Raw genomic sequence first — 16,053 nt, 5'->3', positions numbered from 1 at the left:
TATCATACATTTTAAACTCTGCACTTGGTAAAAAAGGTAATTGGAACACTCTAAGGGAAAAACAAATTTATAGTATACTGTCCCTTTAAGGTTCAGACACCTCTTTCCCATTTAATTTGGGTGTTTAGAGTATCCCTCGTCTGCCAACCAGTGGACTATTATGACTTATCAATGGAACTCACTGGAAACAGAAAAATAGGATTTACAAAAGAGCAAAAAAATGACCACCCACTGATATTTGCTCATATCATACAGTTAATTGATGTATATTGTTTGGGACAAATACATGTTCTCTTCTGGATTCATTCATGTACATTTTTCCTCTATTCTTCTTCTTATTATTATTATTATCGGTTATTTGTAGAGCGCCAACAGATTCTGCTGCGCTATAAACAAATGCGGAATACAACAAAACAATTATAGGGATCACATGGGTAGAGGGCACTGCCAAGAGTTGCACTGTTGTAGTCAGCTCTTAAGAAGGTGATCTACAAACAGCTGGACTCTTAGGCTTACATGCTAAGGGGGTTCAGGGGATAACAATGGAGGAGAGGAACTGGTATAAAGAAAGGTTAGTGTAGGTTGTATGCATCCCTGAACAGTAGAGTCTTTTGGGAGCGCTTGAAGCTTTCAAAACTAGGGGAGAGTCTTGTGGAGCAAGGCAGAGAGTTCCACAAGATGGGAGCCAGTCTGGAGAAGTCCTATAAACGGGAGTGTGATGAGGTAACAAGAGAGAAGGAGAGTAGGAGGTCATGAGCAGAGCGAAGGGGACTGGAGGGAGAGTATCTGGAGACAAGGTCTGAGATATAGGGGGGAGCAGTGCAATTGAGGGCTTTGTATGTCAGAGTGAGAATTTTGTTTAATCCTAGAGGCAAGAGGAAGCCAGTGAAGGGATTGGCAGAGAGGCGCAGCAGATGAAGAGCGACGTGTAAGGAAGATGAGTCTGTCAGAGGCATTCATTATGGATTGTAAAGGAGCTAGGCGGCAGGTGGGGAGACCAGAGAGGACAGAGTTGCAGTAATCAAGGCGGGAAAGGATGAGAGAGTGAATTGAAATCTTAGTTGTGTCTTGTGTAAGGAAGTGTCTATATTTAGCGATGTTTTTAAGGTGGAAGCGGCAGGCTTTAGCCAAGGACTGAATGTGAGGAGTGAAAGATCTGAGTCAAGTGTGACCCTGAGACATCGGGCATGCGGGGTAGGGGTAATGATGTATAATGTGCTGCTTTAACTTTCTCCTTAATATGCTATTTATTGTGGGAAATCTGTACTTTAATCCTGTCGGAACTGTTCTGCATCTTAACAAAGAACATTTAGAAAAAACAAAAAACATCTGCCCCAATAAAATATACTGTATACTGTTTGACAATTACATAGCTAAACTGGTGAAACATCACACGTCTTCTCTGTACCTGTGTCACTATAGCGTTACTCCTTATACTGGTTTTTATTATTTTGTAACTGTGAAAATGTGTCTCTCTCTGTCACCCTCTGTATCCCTGCTGTATCCTGTCACTGTGCTGTTTTTACCTCTCACTGCTATGTCACTATATAGTGTCCCCTGTCACACTCTGCCTATCTCTGCTGTATCCTGTCACTGTGCTGCTTATACCTCTGTCTCAGTGTTGTGTCACTATAGTGTCCCTGTCACACTCTGCCTATCTCTGCTGTATCCTGTCACTGTGCTGTTTATACCTCTGTCTCACTGCTGTGTCACTATATTGTCACCTGTGTCACACTCTGCCTATCTGCTGTATCCTGTTACTGTGCTGTTTTTACCTCTCACTGTCTCAGTGTTGTGTCACTATATAGTGTCACCTGTGTCACACTCTGACTATCTCTACTGTACCCTGTCACTGTGCTGTTTATACCTCTCACTGTCTCAGTGTTGTGTCACTATATAGTGTCACCTGTGTCACACTCTGCCTATCTCTGCTGTACCCTGTCACTGTGCTGTTTATACCTCTCACTGTCTCAGTGTTGTGTCACTATATAGTGTCACCTGTGTCACACTCTGCCTATCTGCTGTACCCTGTCACTGTGCTGTTTTTACCTCTCACTGTCTCAGTGTTGTGTCACTATATAGTGTCCCCTGTCACACTCTGCCTATCTCTGCTGTATCCTGTCACTGTGCTGTTTATACCTCTGTCTCAGTGTTGTGTCACTATATAGTGTCACCTGTCACCCTATGCCTATCTCTGCTGTACCCTGTCACTGTGCTGTTTATACCTCTGTCTCAGTGTTGTGTCACTATATAGTGTCCCCTGTCACACTCTGCCTATCTCTGCTGTACCCTGTCACTGTGCTGTTTATACCTCTGTCTCAGTGTTGTGTCACTATATAGTGTCCCCTGTCACCCTATGCCTATCTCTGCTGTATCCTGTCACTGTGCTGTTTATACCTCGTCTCAGTGTTGTGTCACTATATAGTGTCACCTGTCCCCTATGCCTATCTCTGCTGTATCCTGTCACTGTGCTTTTTATACCTCTGTCTCAGTGTTGTGTCACTATATAGTGTCACCTGTCCCCTATGCCTATCTCTGCTGTATCCTGTCACTGTGCTTTTTATACCTCTGTCTCAGTGTTGTGTCACTATATAGTGTCCCCTGTCACACTCTACCTATCTCTGCTGTACCCTGTCACTGTGCTGTTTATACCTCGTCTCAGTGTTGTGTCACTATATAGTGTCCCCTGTCACACTCTGCCTATCTCTGCTGTACCCTGTCACTGTGCTGTTTATACCTCGTCTCAGTGTTGTGTCACTATATAGTGTCCCCTGTCACACTCTGCCTATCTCTGCTGTATCCTGTCACTGTGCTGTTTATACCTCTGTATCAGTGTTGTGTCACCTTATGCCTATCTCTGCTGTTTATACCTGTCACTGTGACTATCTCTGAGTCTGCTGTCACACTCTTTCTGCTGTTTCTCGGTCACATTTCCTGCCGCTTCCTGTTTAGTCACGTGAGTCTAGGTGCTGCTGCTCCGGGAACTTCCGGTTGAGAGAACTTGTTAGAGGTAAGAGCTGCAGCAAGTTTTTAGGGGAGAGTAACTGGGGGCTGCATATTCATACGGGGGGGACCTGCACAAGTTGTACTGTACTGAAGAGTGACATCTGCTCTGAGTGGCTGAGCTGACAGCAGGGCTGGTGGGAAACTGAGTTCAGGCGAATAAAGAGGCAGCAGATACACATTGACAGCCTGTGTGCTCCTCTTATCTGCCACAATGTGCGTGTCACTGGGGAGAGCCAGCGGGGGAGGGAGAGAGGGAAGTGGGACAAAGGTGACATTAGCTGCCTTGGACTCTCAGTGACATTGGACATATATATGTATGTATATACCTAGAGACCTGTGTGTAACATGCAGGGAGACTTGATTGACAGGTGAGTGTGTGACACTGGGACATATATATGTGTGTGTATATAACTAGAGACCTGTGTGTGACATAGGGATACCTGCCTGATTGGTGAGTGTGAAAGACATTGGGACATATATATGTGTGTGTGTATAACTAGACACCTGTGTGTGACATGCAGAGAGGCCTGACTGGTGAGTGACACTGGGACATATATCTGTGTGTATATAACTAGACACCTGTGTGTGACATGCAGGGAGACCTGCCTGCCTGACTGGTGGGTGTGAGTGACACTGGGAAATATATATGTATGTAAATAACTAGAGACCTGTGTGTGACATGTAGAGAGACCTGCCTGACTGGTGAGTGTGTGACACTGGGACATATATATGTATGCAAATAACTAGAGACCTGTGTGTGACATGCAGGGAGACCTGTCTGACTGGTGAGTGTGAATGACACTGGGACATATATATGTGTGTATATAACTAGAGACCTGTGTCTGACATGCAGGGATACCTGCCTGCCTGGTGAGTGTGAGTGACACTGGGACATATATATGTATGTATGTAAATAACTAGAGACCTGTGTGTGACATGCAGGGAGACCTGCCTGACTGGTGAGTGTGTGACACTGTGACATATATGTGTGTGTAAATAACTAGAGACCTGTGTGTGACATGCAGAGAGACCTGCCTGACAGGTGAGTGTGTGACACTGGGACATATATATGTGTGTGTGTATATAACTAGAGACCTGTGTGTGACATGCAGGGATACCTGCCTGACTGGTGGGTGGGTGTGACACTGGGACATATATATGTATGTAAATAACTAGAGACCTGTGTGTGACATAGGGAGACCTGTCTGACTGGTGAGTGTGAATGACACTGGGACATATATATGTGTGTATATACCTAGAGACCTGTGTGTGACATAGGGATACCTGCCTGACTGGTGAGTGTGTGACACTGGGACATAAATATGTGTGTATATACCTAGAGACCTGTGTGTAACATGCAGAGAGACCTGCCTGACAGGTGAGTGTGAGTGACACTGGGACATATATATATTTGTATATAACTAGAGAATTGTGTGTGACATGCAGAGAGATCTGCCTAACTGGTGAGAGTGACACTGGGACATACAATTTATATATGTGTGTGTATATAACTAGAGACCTGCCTGACTGGTGAGTGTGACACTGGGACATATATATATTTGTATATAACTAGAGACCTGTGTGTGACATGCAGAGACCTGCCTGACTGGTGAGAGTGCCACTGGGACATATATATGTGTGTATATAACTTGACACCTGTGTGTCACATGCAGGGAGACCTGGCTGACTGGTGAGTGTGAGTGACACTGGGACATATATATGTTTGTATATAACTAAACCTGTGTATGACATGCAGGGAGGCCTGCCTGGTGAGAGTGAGTGACTCTGGGACATATACATGTGTGTGTATATAACTAGACTCCTGTGTGTGTCATAAAGAGAGACCTGCCTTACTGGTGAGAGAGACACTGGGACATATATATGTGTGTATATAACTAGAGACCTATGTGTTACATGCAGGGAGACCTACCTGACTGGTCAAAGTGACACTGGAATATATGTGTGTGGCGTGTATGTATATATATATATATATATATATATATATATATATATATATATGTGTGTATGTGTGTATGTATATATTTAAAATGTGCATATATTTATGCATATTTTATAACTAAAGCTCTGTGTGTGACACCCAGGGAGACTTACATGTGACTACAGAGAGAGTGAGAGTTGTGATATATGTTATATACACACTATCTGTCATGCTTCTAGAAACTTGCTGATTATATACCTGTCTCAGATTGCCCTACAAGCCTCAGTACTGCTGCTTTTACCATGGCTCGCCTGCTGACAACGTCATGTCTTTGGAGAGGGCACTTTGTGGCTTCCCAATGTTCTGTGACCCTCAGAACTTACAGTGCAGGGAGCATGGACACTGAACACCTGAATCAGAGCATCGTACCAACAATGCACTTCCAGAAAAGTCTTCCCAGGTGAGAGTCTGCATAAGTGCACGTGAGTGTGTGTGTCTTCATAAGTGCACGTGAGTGTGTGTGTGTGCATGGCCTCTATATTTATGGAGTGTGATGTCATGTCACAAAATGACAGTGTGCTCAGATGCCACAATATTACTTAATGACAGACTTTGTTTTCATGGTAAAATACAGTGGCATAACCTGATAGATACACTAGAAATTATTTTGTTATGAGTAAATGTTTGTTTTGTTCATATTTACATTACTTTTAAAACAATTAAACAGACTTTCCAGCCAAAATTGGAATCCACATGGGTGCATTTCAGTTTTGAATAGAAGCATTGTTTTTAATATACCTGTATTAGCAAAAATGCTTCTAATAAAAGCTATAGCTGTTTCAAACGTGTATTTAAGTATGCACCGTGCACCAGCATTTTATACACAACACCTGCTCAGAGAGCCTAAGGTGCTTGTAGCATCTGGTAATGACTCAGTTTGTTGTTAATAGGTGACATGATACAAGCCCCACTAGTGCTCTGAGCAGCTGCAGTATTTAAAATGCTGGAGCACTGAAAATATCCAGCTATGCTTCACATGCACGTGCAGAGACATTTCTTTTGCTAATACATGTATATTGCAAATATGTTTCTATTCAAATATGTAATTTATCTATTTGCATTTAAATTTTGACAGGAATGTCCCTTTAATGCTAATGTAAAGTCTTTTTTTTTTAGTGTTTAAAACATTTACTTGCACTCATTTTATGTTCACTGAAATTAGCCTGTATATACCACATGTCCTTGTTCACCAATATACGCAGGCACATAGCAGAAATGTTGTTTTATTAGATTTCCATCTTTATTTTTAGGCTTCCGATTCCCAAACTGGAAGATACTACCAAACGATACTTGAATGCACAAAGACCTCTTCTAGATGATGAGCAGTTCAGGTAGTGACACATAACGCTGTATATGGCATAGACTGCATTCAGTATTTCTCTCTATAAATGTGATGCCTTGTGCCATTTTTCAGGAAGACAGAACAGCTGGTTCAGAACTTTCAGAGTGGTGTTGGGAAACAGCTGCATGAGGAGCTAGTGACAAAAGACAAGATCAACAAACAGACCAGCTACATCTCTGGTAATAGTACAACATCTGACATAATGTGTATAAGACAGGTTACAACGGACACTGTTAGGTCACTGTGTTTGCAAGTAAAGAGATAGGATACCGGCAGCACCTTGAGACCTGCTCACATTTCAGTGTGTGTATAAAACAGGACCAAACAGTACATCTAATTTAACGGTCTGTACAGAGGAAGAGACAGGATTCTATTGTAATAATTGTCATTTTTGTTTTGTAGGTCCCTGGTCTGACATGTACCTCTGTGCCCGTGAGCCCATAGTATTTAATTTTAACCCCTTTATGTCCTTTACACCTGATCCTAGACCAGAATATAATAACCAGCTTATCAGATCTACTAACATGATAGTGTCTGCAATGCGTTTCTTAAAGACAATGCGAGCTGGCTACCTAGAGCCAGAAATCTTCCATCTGAATCCAGCAAAAAGTGATACACAGACTTTTAGAAGGCTCATTCGATTTGTACCCTCCTCTCTATCCTGGTATGGTGCTTACATGGTAAACGCATACCCCTTAGACATGTCTCAGTATTTCCGTCTCTTTAACTCCACACGATTGCCAAAACCCAACCGTGATGAGTTGGTAACAGATGAGAGTGGGAGGCACCTACTGGTCCTAAGGAAGGGGAATTTCTATGTGTTCGATGTGCTGGATAAAGATGGGAACATTATGAAGGCTTCAGAGATCCAGGCACATCTTCAGTATATTTTGTCTGACACCAGTCCTGCAGCAGAATTCCCGCTGGGATACCTAACGAGTGAGGAGAGGAACACATGGGCACTCTTGAGACAAAAGCTGCTTGACAATGGGAACCAAGATGCTTTGAAGAAAGTGGACTCTGCTGTATTCTGCTTGTGCTTAGATGATTTTCCTACCAAGGACCCTATTCACCTGTCACACAATATGCTGCATGGCTCCAGCCTGAACCGCTGGTATGACAAGTCATTCAGCATAATCATGACGGAAGATGGCACAGCAGCTATTAACTTTGAGCATTCGTGGGGAGACGGGGTGGCTGTTTTGAGGTTCCAGAATGAAGTGTTTAAGGACAGCACTCAACGACCAGCAGTATCTCCTCAGAGTCTGCCAGCCACTGTGGACTCTAGCAGAGCAGTACAGAAACTTCAATTCCATCTGGATGACCCCTTGAAAGTTGCAATCAACAATGCCAAGGAAAAGTTTGAAGCAACTGCTAACTCACTGACCATTGCTACCATGGAATTCAAGAGAGGGGGTAAAGAGTTCCTTAAGGCACAGAAACTCAGCCCGGATGCAATATCTCAATTATCTTTTCAGATGGCGTTCCTCAAGCAGTATGGCAAAACTACAGCCACTTATGAGTCCTGCAGTACTGCAGCTTTCAAACATGGCCGCACCGAGACAATCCGTCCAGCCTCCATCTACACTAAGAAATGCTGTGAAGCTTTTGTCCAACAGCGTTCAGCACACAGTGCCGGGGAGCTCAGGAAAATTATGGAAGAATGTTCCAAGTACCACGGGCAGCTGACCAAGGAGGCTGCAATGGGTACGTTGGAATTATCGGTGGTATAGGAAAGTCAAAATTAAACTGTCATGATTCAGAGCATGTTATCGTAAGGCCCTTTTAAATCCACTTCTATTATCAAATTTACTTTGTTCTCTTGGTTTTTTGTGGAGAAGCATATGTACATAAGCTCTATAACAGCAGTGCATTACAGTGAGATACGTGGCTACACATATTTGTGTCTTGTCATTGGCTCATCAGATGTGTTCAGCTAGCTCCCAATAGTGCATTGCTGTTCTGGACTTTGTGTTTAATTTCTTTGCAGGGTTTAAACACACAGTTATATACAAGCATAACTACATATTAGAGCATTTTCTTTGTGTACGTGTATATCCCTTTAAGCAGGGCTACTACCGCTGCAGACAGTCTGATAAAACAGCATTTCTAGTGTGATGGCCACAGATCTGAAACCTTTTGCTTGCTGGAGAGAGCTGAACACGTTAAAACAGGACATGGCAAAATCTAACATTAAAGTGAATGTAAATTTTCATGAATCAGTGCCCGGTTTTTAAAAATACTATTAAAAACGGGCACTTTCATTCATCAAAGTTTACATTGCAGCGGATTTTACAAATACCTTCTTCTTCACCAAAGCCAGATCAGCAATCCCCCGCCCGCTTCTTCATGCTGTACTTACACAGCAATGACGAAACCGGCTTCCTCCAATCACGGCGTGGCCTCTCGAGATGGACGGTATGGGGGGAAGCCATGATTGGAGGAAGCCGGTTTCGTCATTGGTGGCGGGGGATCTGCGATCCGGCTTTACTGAAGAAAGAGGTATTTCTAAAATCCGCTGCAATGTAAACTTTCATGAATGAAAGTGCCCCTGTGTTTAATAGTATTTAAAAAAACCTGGCACTGATTCATGAAAATGTACATTCACTTCAATTCATGTTAAAGGGACAGTATGGTCAAAATTAAACTTTCATGATTCAGATAGCACTTGTAATTTTTTTTTAAAAAAAACTGCAATTTACTTCTATCTAATTTGCTTTGTACTTTTTGTATCTGTTGTTGAAAAGCATTCATAGGTAGGCTCAGAAGCAGCAATGCACTACTAACAGCTGATTGCTGACTGCACATATGTGCCTCTTGTAATTGGCTCTATGTTCAGCTAGCTCCCAGTAGTACATTGCTGCCCCTTTAACAAAGGATACCAGGATAATGAAACAAATCTGATAATAGAAGTCAATTGGAAAGTTGTTTACAAATGAATGCTGTATCTGAATTTTGAATGAAAATTTTTGTTTCATGTTCCTTTAAGATTACATTTGTACTTTTATGGATTAGAATTGTAACTGTTTATGATGTAAATCAGCCTGATCAAATGGTTTTCTTTCTTCAAGGGGTAGATGCTTAAAAGCAGACTACTTGACATCAGGATACAATTACAGGAGGATTAGTTATGACTGATAACACTTGGCTACAAATGTGCCTTTAACTCCCTTAAAACAAGGAAACTTTCATTCCAGAACAGAACTATAATACAAACAAAAAGGAATTAATTGTGAGAGACAATTCCTACAGAATACTATTAGTTACTAATAAATTTCTTGTCTCTCGTGCGCTTAACGCCTTCCTGACGTTAGGATGTTCCATGCTGTCCTTACTGTGCTGGGCTTCCTGAATCGGATCGCAGCCTGGAGGTTGGGCCCCCATCCCAATCCTATCATTGAAATCTTGTGATTGTCCCTATGACGCTAGGTGATTTAAATTTGTTTAGACAAATTAGACCCGTCATGAAAGTGTCAAATGTGCAGGATGGTAAAGTTGTCTGTTATAGCAAAAAAAAATTTATTCTGAGTTTGTTTCTGAGTGATTTATACATTTTATGGTGAAGATAGGTTATCTAAGAAGGCTGGTCAGTACTGCAGTATCTATATATATATATATATATATATATATATATATATATATATATATATATATATATATATATATATAAATAGACTTTTTACCTCTGTGATTACCTTGTATCTAAGCATCTGCTGACAGCCCCCTGATTACATAACTATATATTGATGTATATGACTTTATCTATTGACTTGCATTTTAGCTGTGTTGTTCTGACTCTTAAATAACTCCACGGGTCGTGAGCACAATGTTATGTATATGGCCCACATGAACTAGCAGTCTCCTGTTGTGAAAAGCAAATAAAAAAGCATGTGATAAGAGGCTGTGGATTTATCTGTGAGTTTTTTTATAATGCAATATATCTTTTTAAAGAACAGTTTCAAGAAATTGTTTTTTTTAACCCGGATAAATCCAAACATATTGAAATGTTGTTGTTTTTTTACTTGTCTAAAATAATTTAAACGTTGTCAATAATTGTGGAATCTTGTGCTGTTTTATTTCCTTTTCACCTCACATTAGATATATAGCACATGACAGTAACTCCTTACGGAGTGAACGACAACACAAATAAAGTATTAAAGCAATAAGAATGCCAAATTAAGGCAAACACTGCTGCTATCTAGTGCTCTTGCAAATGTATCACATTGTTATAAAACTGCTGCTATCTAGTGCTCTTGCAAATGTATCACCTTGTTATAAAACTGCTGCTATCTAGTGCTCTTGCAAATGTATCACCTTGTTATAAAACTGCTGCTATCTAGTGCTCTTGCAAATGTATCACATTGTTATAAAACTGCTGCTATCTAGTGCTCTTGCAAATGTATCACCTTGTTATAAAACTGCTGCTATCTAGTGCTCTTGCAAATGTATCACATTGTTATAAAACTGCTGCTATCTAGTGCTCTTGCAAATGTATCACCTTGTTATAAAACTGCTGCTATCTAGTGCTCTTGCAAATGTATCACCTTGTTATAAAACTGCTGCTATCTAGTGCTCTTGCAAATGTATCACCTTGTTATAAAACTGCTGCTATCTAGTGCTCTTGCAAATGTATCACATTGTTATAAAACTGCTGCTATCTAGTGCTCTTGCAAATGTATCACATTGTTATAAAACTGCTGCTATCTAGTGCTCTTGCAAATGTATCACATTGTTATAAAACTGCTGCTATCTAGTGCTCTTGCAAATGTATCACATTGTTATAAAACTGCTGCTATCTAGTGCTCTTGCAAATGTATCACATTGTTATAAAACTGCTGCTATCTAGTGCTCTTGCAAATGTATCACATTGTTATAAAACTGCTGCTATCTAGTGCTCTTGCAAATGTATCACATTGTTATAAAACTGCTGCTATCTAGTGCTCTTGCAAATGTATCACATTGTTATAAAACTGCTGCTATCTAGTGCTCTTGCAAATGTATCACCTTGTTATAAAACTGCTGCTATCTAGTGCTCTTGCAAATGTATCACCTTGTTATAAAACTGCTGCTATCTAGTGCTCTTGCAAATGTATCACCTTGTTATAAAACTGCTGCTATCTAGTGCTCTTGCAAATGTATCACCTTGTTATAAAACTGCTGCTATCTAGTGCTCTTGCAAATGTATCACCTTGTTATAAAACTGCTGCTATCTAGTGCTCTTGCAAATGTATCACCTTGTTATAAAACTGCTGCTATCTAGTGCTCTTGCAAATGTATCACCTTGTTATAAAACTGCTGCTATCTAGTGCTCTTGCAAATGTATCACCTTGTTATAAAACTGCTGCTATCTAGTGCTCTTGCAAATGTATCACATTGTTATAAAACTGCTGCTATCTAGTGCTCTTGCAAATGTATCACATTGTTATAAAACTGCTGCTATCTAGTGCTCTTGCAAATGTATCACCTTGTTATAAAACTGCTGCTATCTAGTGCTCTTGCAAATGTATCACCTTGTTATAAAACTGCTGCTATCTAGTGCTCTTGCAAATGTATCACCTTGTTATAAAACTGCTGCTATCTAGTGCTCTTGCAAATGTATCACCTTGTTATAAAACTGCTGCTATCTAGTGCTCTTGCAAATGTATCACCTTGTTATAAAACTGCTGCTATCTAGTGCTCTTGCAAATGTATCACCTTGTTATAAAACTGCTGCTATCTAGTGCTCTTGCAAATGTATCACATTGTTATAAAACTGCTGCTATCTAGTGCTCTTGCAAATGTATCACCTTGTTATAAAACTGCTGCTATCTAGTGCTCTTGCAAATGTATCACCTTGTTATAAAACTGCTGCTATCTAGTGCTCTTGCAAATGTATCACCTTGTTATAAAACTGCTGCTATCTAGTGCTCTTGCAAATGTATCACCTTGTTATAAAACTGCTGCTATCTAGTGCTCTTGCAAATGTATCACCTTGTTATAAAACTGCTGCTATCTAGTGCTCTTGCAAATGTATCACCTTGTTATAAAACTGCTGCTATCTAGTGCTCTTGCAAATGTATCACCTTGTTATAAAACTGCTGCTATCTAGTGCTCTTGCAAATGTATCACATTGTTATAAAACTGCTGCTATCTAGTGCTCTTGCAAATGTATCACCTTGTTATAAAACTGCTGCTATCTAGTGCTCTTGCAAATGTATCACCTTGTTATAAAACTGCTGCTATCTAGTGCTCTTGCAAATGTATCACCTTGTTATAAAACTGCTGCTATCTAGTGCTCTTGCAAATGTATCACCTTGTTATAAAACTGCTGCTATCTAGTGCTCTTGCAAATGTATCACCTTGTTATAAAACTGCTGCTATCTAGTGCTCTTGCAAATGTATCACCTTGTTATAAAACTGCTGCTATCTAGTGCTCTTGCAAATGTATCACCTTGTTATAAAACTGCTGCTATCTAGTGCTCTTGCTAATGTATCACATTGTTATTAAACTGCTGCCATATATTGCTCCAGTCATATGCATGATCCTAAACCTCCCTATCTGCTTTTCAACAGAGGATACCAAAAGAACAAAGTAAATTTAATAACATAATTTAATTGCAAAGTTGTTGTGTTTTTTTTAATTATACAATTTATATAAATCAAGATAGAAAAATATCAGGTTTTGTGTCCCTTTAACAATGCATAACATTGTTACAAACACTACAGTCATATAGTGTGCTTAGGGCATGTGCATCTCTTGAGCCTACCTAGGTATGCTTTTCAACAAATTATACCAAGAGAACAATGTAGATTTGATAACTGATGTAAATTGGAATGTTGTTTAAAACTGCTGCTTTGTTTGAATTGTGAACGTTTAATTTTGACTTTTCTAGTTTATGGTCACTGGATAATAAATGCCACGTGCCGTTACAGAAAATGTGAGATGGTTTGACCCTAGATGTGAGCTTTGTTAGTTTTTTTTAGTTTTTTTTTTCTGATAACAGTGCATGTCCCTCAGGTTATACATTGTTCCTATTTCTCGTTATAGTTTTCTTAGTATCTAATTCTATTTTTTATTTTTTAGGCCAAGGGTTTGATCGCCATCTTTTTGCCCTGAGATATTTGGCAGCCAGTAAGGGGCTTCAGCTTCCGGAGATATATCAGGATCCTGCATACACTCAAATCAATCATAATGTCTTGTCTACCAGCACCCTTACAAGCCCCGCAGTGCAGCTTGGGGGCTTTGCACCTGTGGTAGCCGATGGCTTTGGAGTGGGATACGGTGTTCATGACGACTGGATTGGCTGCAACGTATCTGCGTATCCATCCCGTGATGTCAGACAGTTTGTGCAGTGTGTGCACCAGTCTCTGGAGGACATTTTTAAAGTGCTAGAAGAGAAACCTGTAAAGTCGTAGGGCACTGAATCAACCTTATTTGTTTTATCTTTGCAGACAGCACTGATTTATCCAAATACTGTAAATGTATCAATGTAATTTATGATGCAGAAGCTAATGGCCTTAATCCAGGAGCTGTAAGGGTTGTGCTTGTTGGGTTAGATCTTGTGGATTAAGTTAGAACTATTTCTAAAAGATTGTTGCACTAGTCCAAAGCTGTCATCAACGTAGTCCTTCTGTAGGGCTTTTCTCAGGTAATAACCAGGGTACATCATCCTGTGGTTTCTGTAGTCACCAACCTCAGCAAACTCCTGATCTGTAGTAGCTACTGGGCACCAACTGGACCTTTCACCATTTATAGAGGTCTCCACTAACTCCCCGGTCTCACGTAAATCGTTACTTTTAATATTGGGCCCTATTCATTAATGTTTTATAATGCGCAGGACACATATTACATGCACAATATTCTGGCATTGCTCCCATGGAACAAAGCAACCTCTACATTCTGGTTATTACCTCTCCCCATATTGTGCTCTTAACAAAATTAAATATTTGTTGTTATGCAGATTTACAGCAATTGTTTCTAAGATGTCACATGACAACTGCAGTAATACAAATAAAGAATGGACTGGGCCTGTTGTAAGAATCTAGAGATAAAGCCAGGAATGTGCCGATCCCCTCAATAAATACACGGTATGGGAAATTTCTGAAAACCATGAATGTAACTTACAGCGTATTGCATCTGCTGCTGAGAGTACAGAGCACATCACAATTAATGTAAACTCAGTCTATGCAAACACTAAACAGACAACTCCCTTGTAGAACGGTTTATTAGATGTATTTTGTTGTATGAATTATACACAAATCAAGTCTGCTGAGTGATTTTCTCATTTAGGTGAGAAGTTTGTTTTTTTGTTGATCCCACATTTGTAAACTTAAATAAAGCTGATGAATATTGCTGCTGTCAGCCTGACCTTGCTCTGGTCCATATAAGAAGCACAAAGCTCAGTTTCCCTGTCGCCTCAGACCTGACAGTTACATATACATATCTTGGACTTAGTTGGGTTCTTATACATTAACATTTTTTAAACTGATGTGTAACCTCGTAGATTCCAACAGATTCCTTGGCTTTCTCGTCATAGTCCGTCCAATCCTGCAAAGACACAACACAGGATTATAAATGTCTTTGGGATGTTGGATCACACATCAATGTCTGAAGAGTCATTCTTAAAATATAAAAGAAAACAAAAACTGACAATTAGATTTATTAAGATTGTTCCAAACATATAAACAGATTTGTATATGTGTTTTCCTTATGGCTGTCACTAGAATTCACAAGCTGGCCATGTGAATAATTAGTACTAATTACTCTGATGGTCAAACATAAACTCTCATCCTTTAAATAGTGAGTATTGCAGTTTAGGGTATTGAGAATGGGATAGCCTGTGCCAGTGTATCTCCAGCTTTCCAATCCCACAGAGAGGTCAGATATAAAGGAATCCCCGCCCTGGGCACAAGAGAGTAATCACAGAGCCTGAATTACTGATCAATCCAAGCAGAGGATACATAAAATCAGCCTCTCAGGGGAGGTCCATGCTTAGCAAAGGAAATGAAAAGTATTAAAATATCTAAGTAAATAAAATCTCTAGTTAGTAATAGTAAGTCCCTGAAGATGCTATACATTGTGTAGTAAAGGGACAGTCTACACCAGAATATTTATTGTTTTAAGAGATTTTGTCTGACACCAGTCCTGCAGCAGAATTCCCGCTTGGATACCTAACTGTGTTAGTTTTGCATAACCAACACAGTTATATTAAAGGGACACTGAACCCAATTTTTTTCTTTTGTGATTCAGATAGAGCATGCAATTTTAAAGGGCCACTGTAAGTAAATATTTTCTATGCCTGTTACTAACTAACTACCCCAAATACGCTTTTTATCAATAGCATTTCATTAACATATCTCTATCGTATATCAGAAATCTTGTCTGCAAACAATTGCTTTCCAAACCCACTCCGTAGGTATCCTTTGCTCTGTACCAATCCGTTTACAATACCTAGGTTTCCAAATGGCGCTTTAAACACAAAGTTATTGGTTTAAGTATTTTGAACATGCAGTGCTGAAAATAGTGGGCAGGATAACGTGACATCATCGGCGAATAAAAGATATAACTTTTAGAACGTTATGAAACTTCGTTTTGGAGAAAATATAGGTTAGTAGGTTTTAATTAATGTTTATTAACTTTAATGTTAGTTGTTTACTTTCTGTTATAATTTTTAAGCTAATCTTTTAAGCAATTTTCTAATTTACTCCTATTATCAAATGTTCTTCA

The 16,053-nt window shown here is 39.9% G+C and overlaps 2 protein-coding genes across 6 annotated transcripts in view; one reads left to right on the top strand and one right to left on the bottom strand.

Moving 5' to 3' along the window:
* Positions 1 to 2,871: 2,871 nt before the first annotated feature.
* Positions 2,872 to 14,678, top strand: CPT2 (carnitine palmitoyltransferase 2). Of its 4 annotated transcripts, none has more exons than XM_053693451.1 (6): positions 2,872 to 3,010; positions 5,213 to 5,405; positions 6,256 to 6,336; positions 6,420 to 6,526; positions 6,750 to 8,054; positions 13,411 to 14,678. In XM_053693451.1, the coding sequence occupies exons 2-6, from the start codon at positions 5,248 to 5,250 to the stop codon at positions 13,740 to 13,742; spliced, it is 1,983 nt and encodes a 660-aa protein (XP_053549426.1). In that variant the 5' UTR covers positions 2,872 to 3,010; positions 5,213 to 5,247; the 3' UTR covers positions 13,743 to 14,678. The 4 variants fall into 4 exon arrangements, with proteins under 4 accessions (XP_053549426.1, XP_053549425.1, XP_053549427.1 ...); XM_053693450.1 differs by having other exon boundaries at positions 2,985 to 3,010; positions 5,185 to 5,405; XM_053693452.1 differs by lacking the exon at positions 2,872 to 3,010 and adding an exon at positions 3,148 to 3,320.
* CZIB (CXXC motif containing zinc binding protein) overlaps positions 14,534 to 16,053 on the bottom strand; it is a 32,966-nt gene continuing 31,446 nt past the window's right edge. For both annotated transcript variants that reach the window (XM_053693455.1, XM_053693456.1), the window contains exon 8: positions 14,534 to 14,874. In XM_053693455.1, the coding sequence (XP_053549430.1) occupies positions 14,797 to 14,874 (78 nt within the window). In that variant the 3' untranslated portion in view covers positions 14,534 to 14,796. The remainder of the gene's footprint in view (positions 14,875 to 16,053) is intronic.

The sequence above is a fragment of the Bombina bombina genome, chromosome 10 (genome assembly GCF_027579735.1).
Source record: "Bombina bombina isolate aBomBom1 chromosome 10, aBomBom1.pri, whole genome shotgun sequence".
Classification (NCBI taxonomy): domain Eukaryota; kingdom Metazoa; phylum Chordata; class Amphibia; order Anura; family Bombinatoridae; genus Bombina; species Bombina bombina.
The sequence above is the reverse complement of the archived record's forward strand: the minus strand, read 5'-3'. Positions and strand labels throughout refer to the sequence as shown.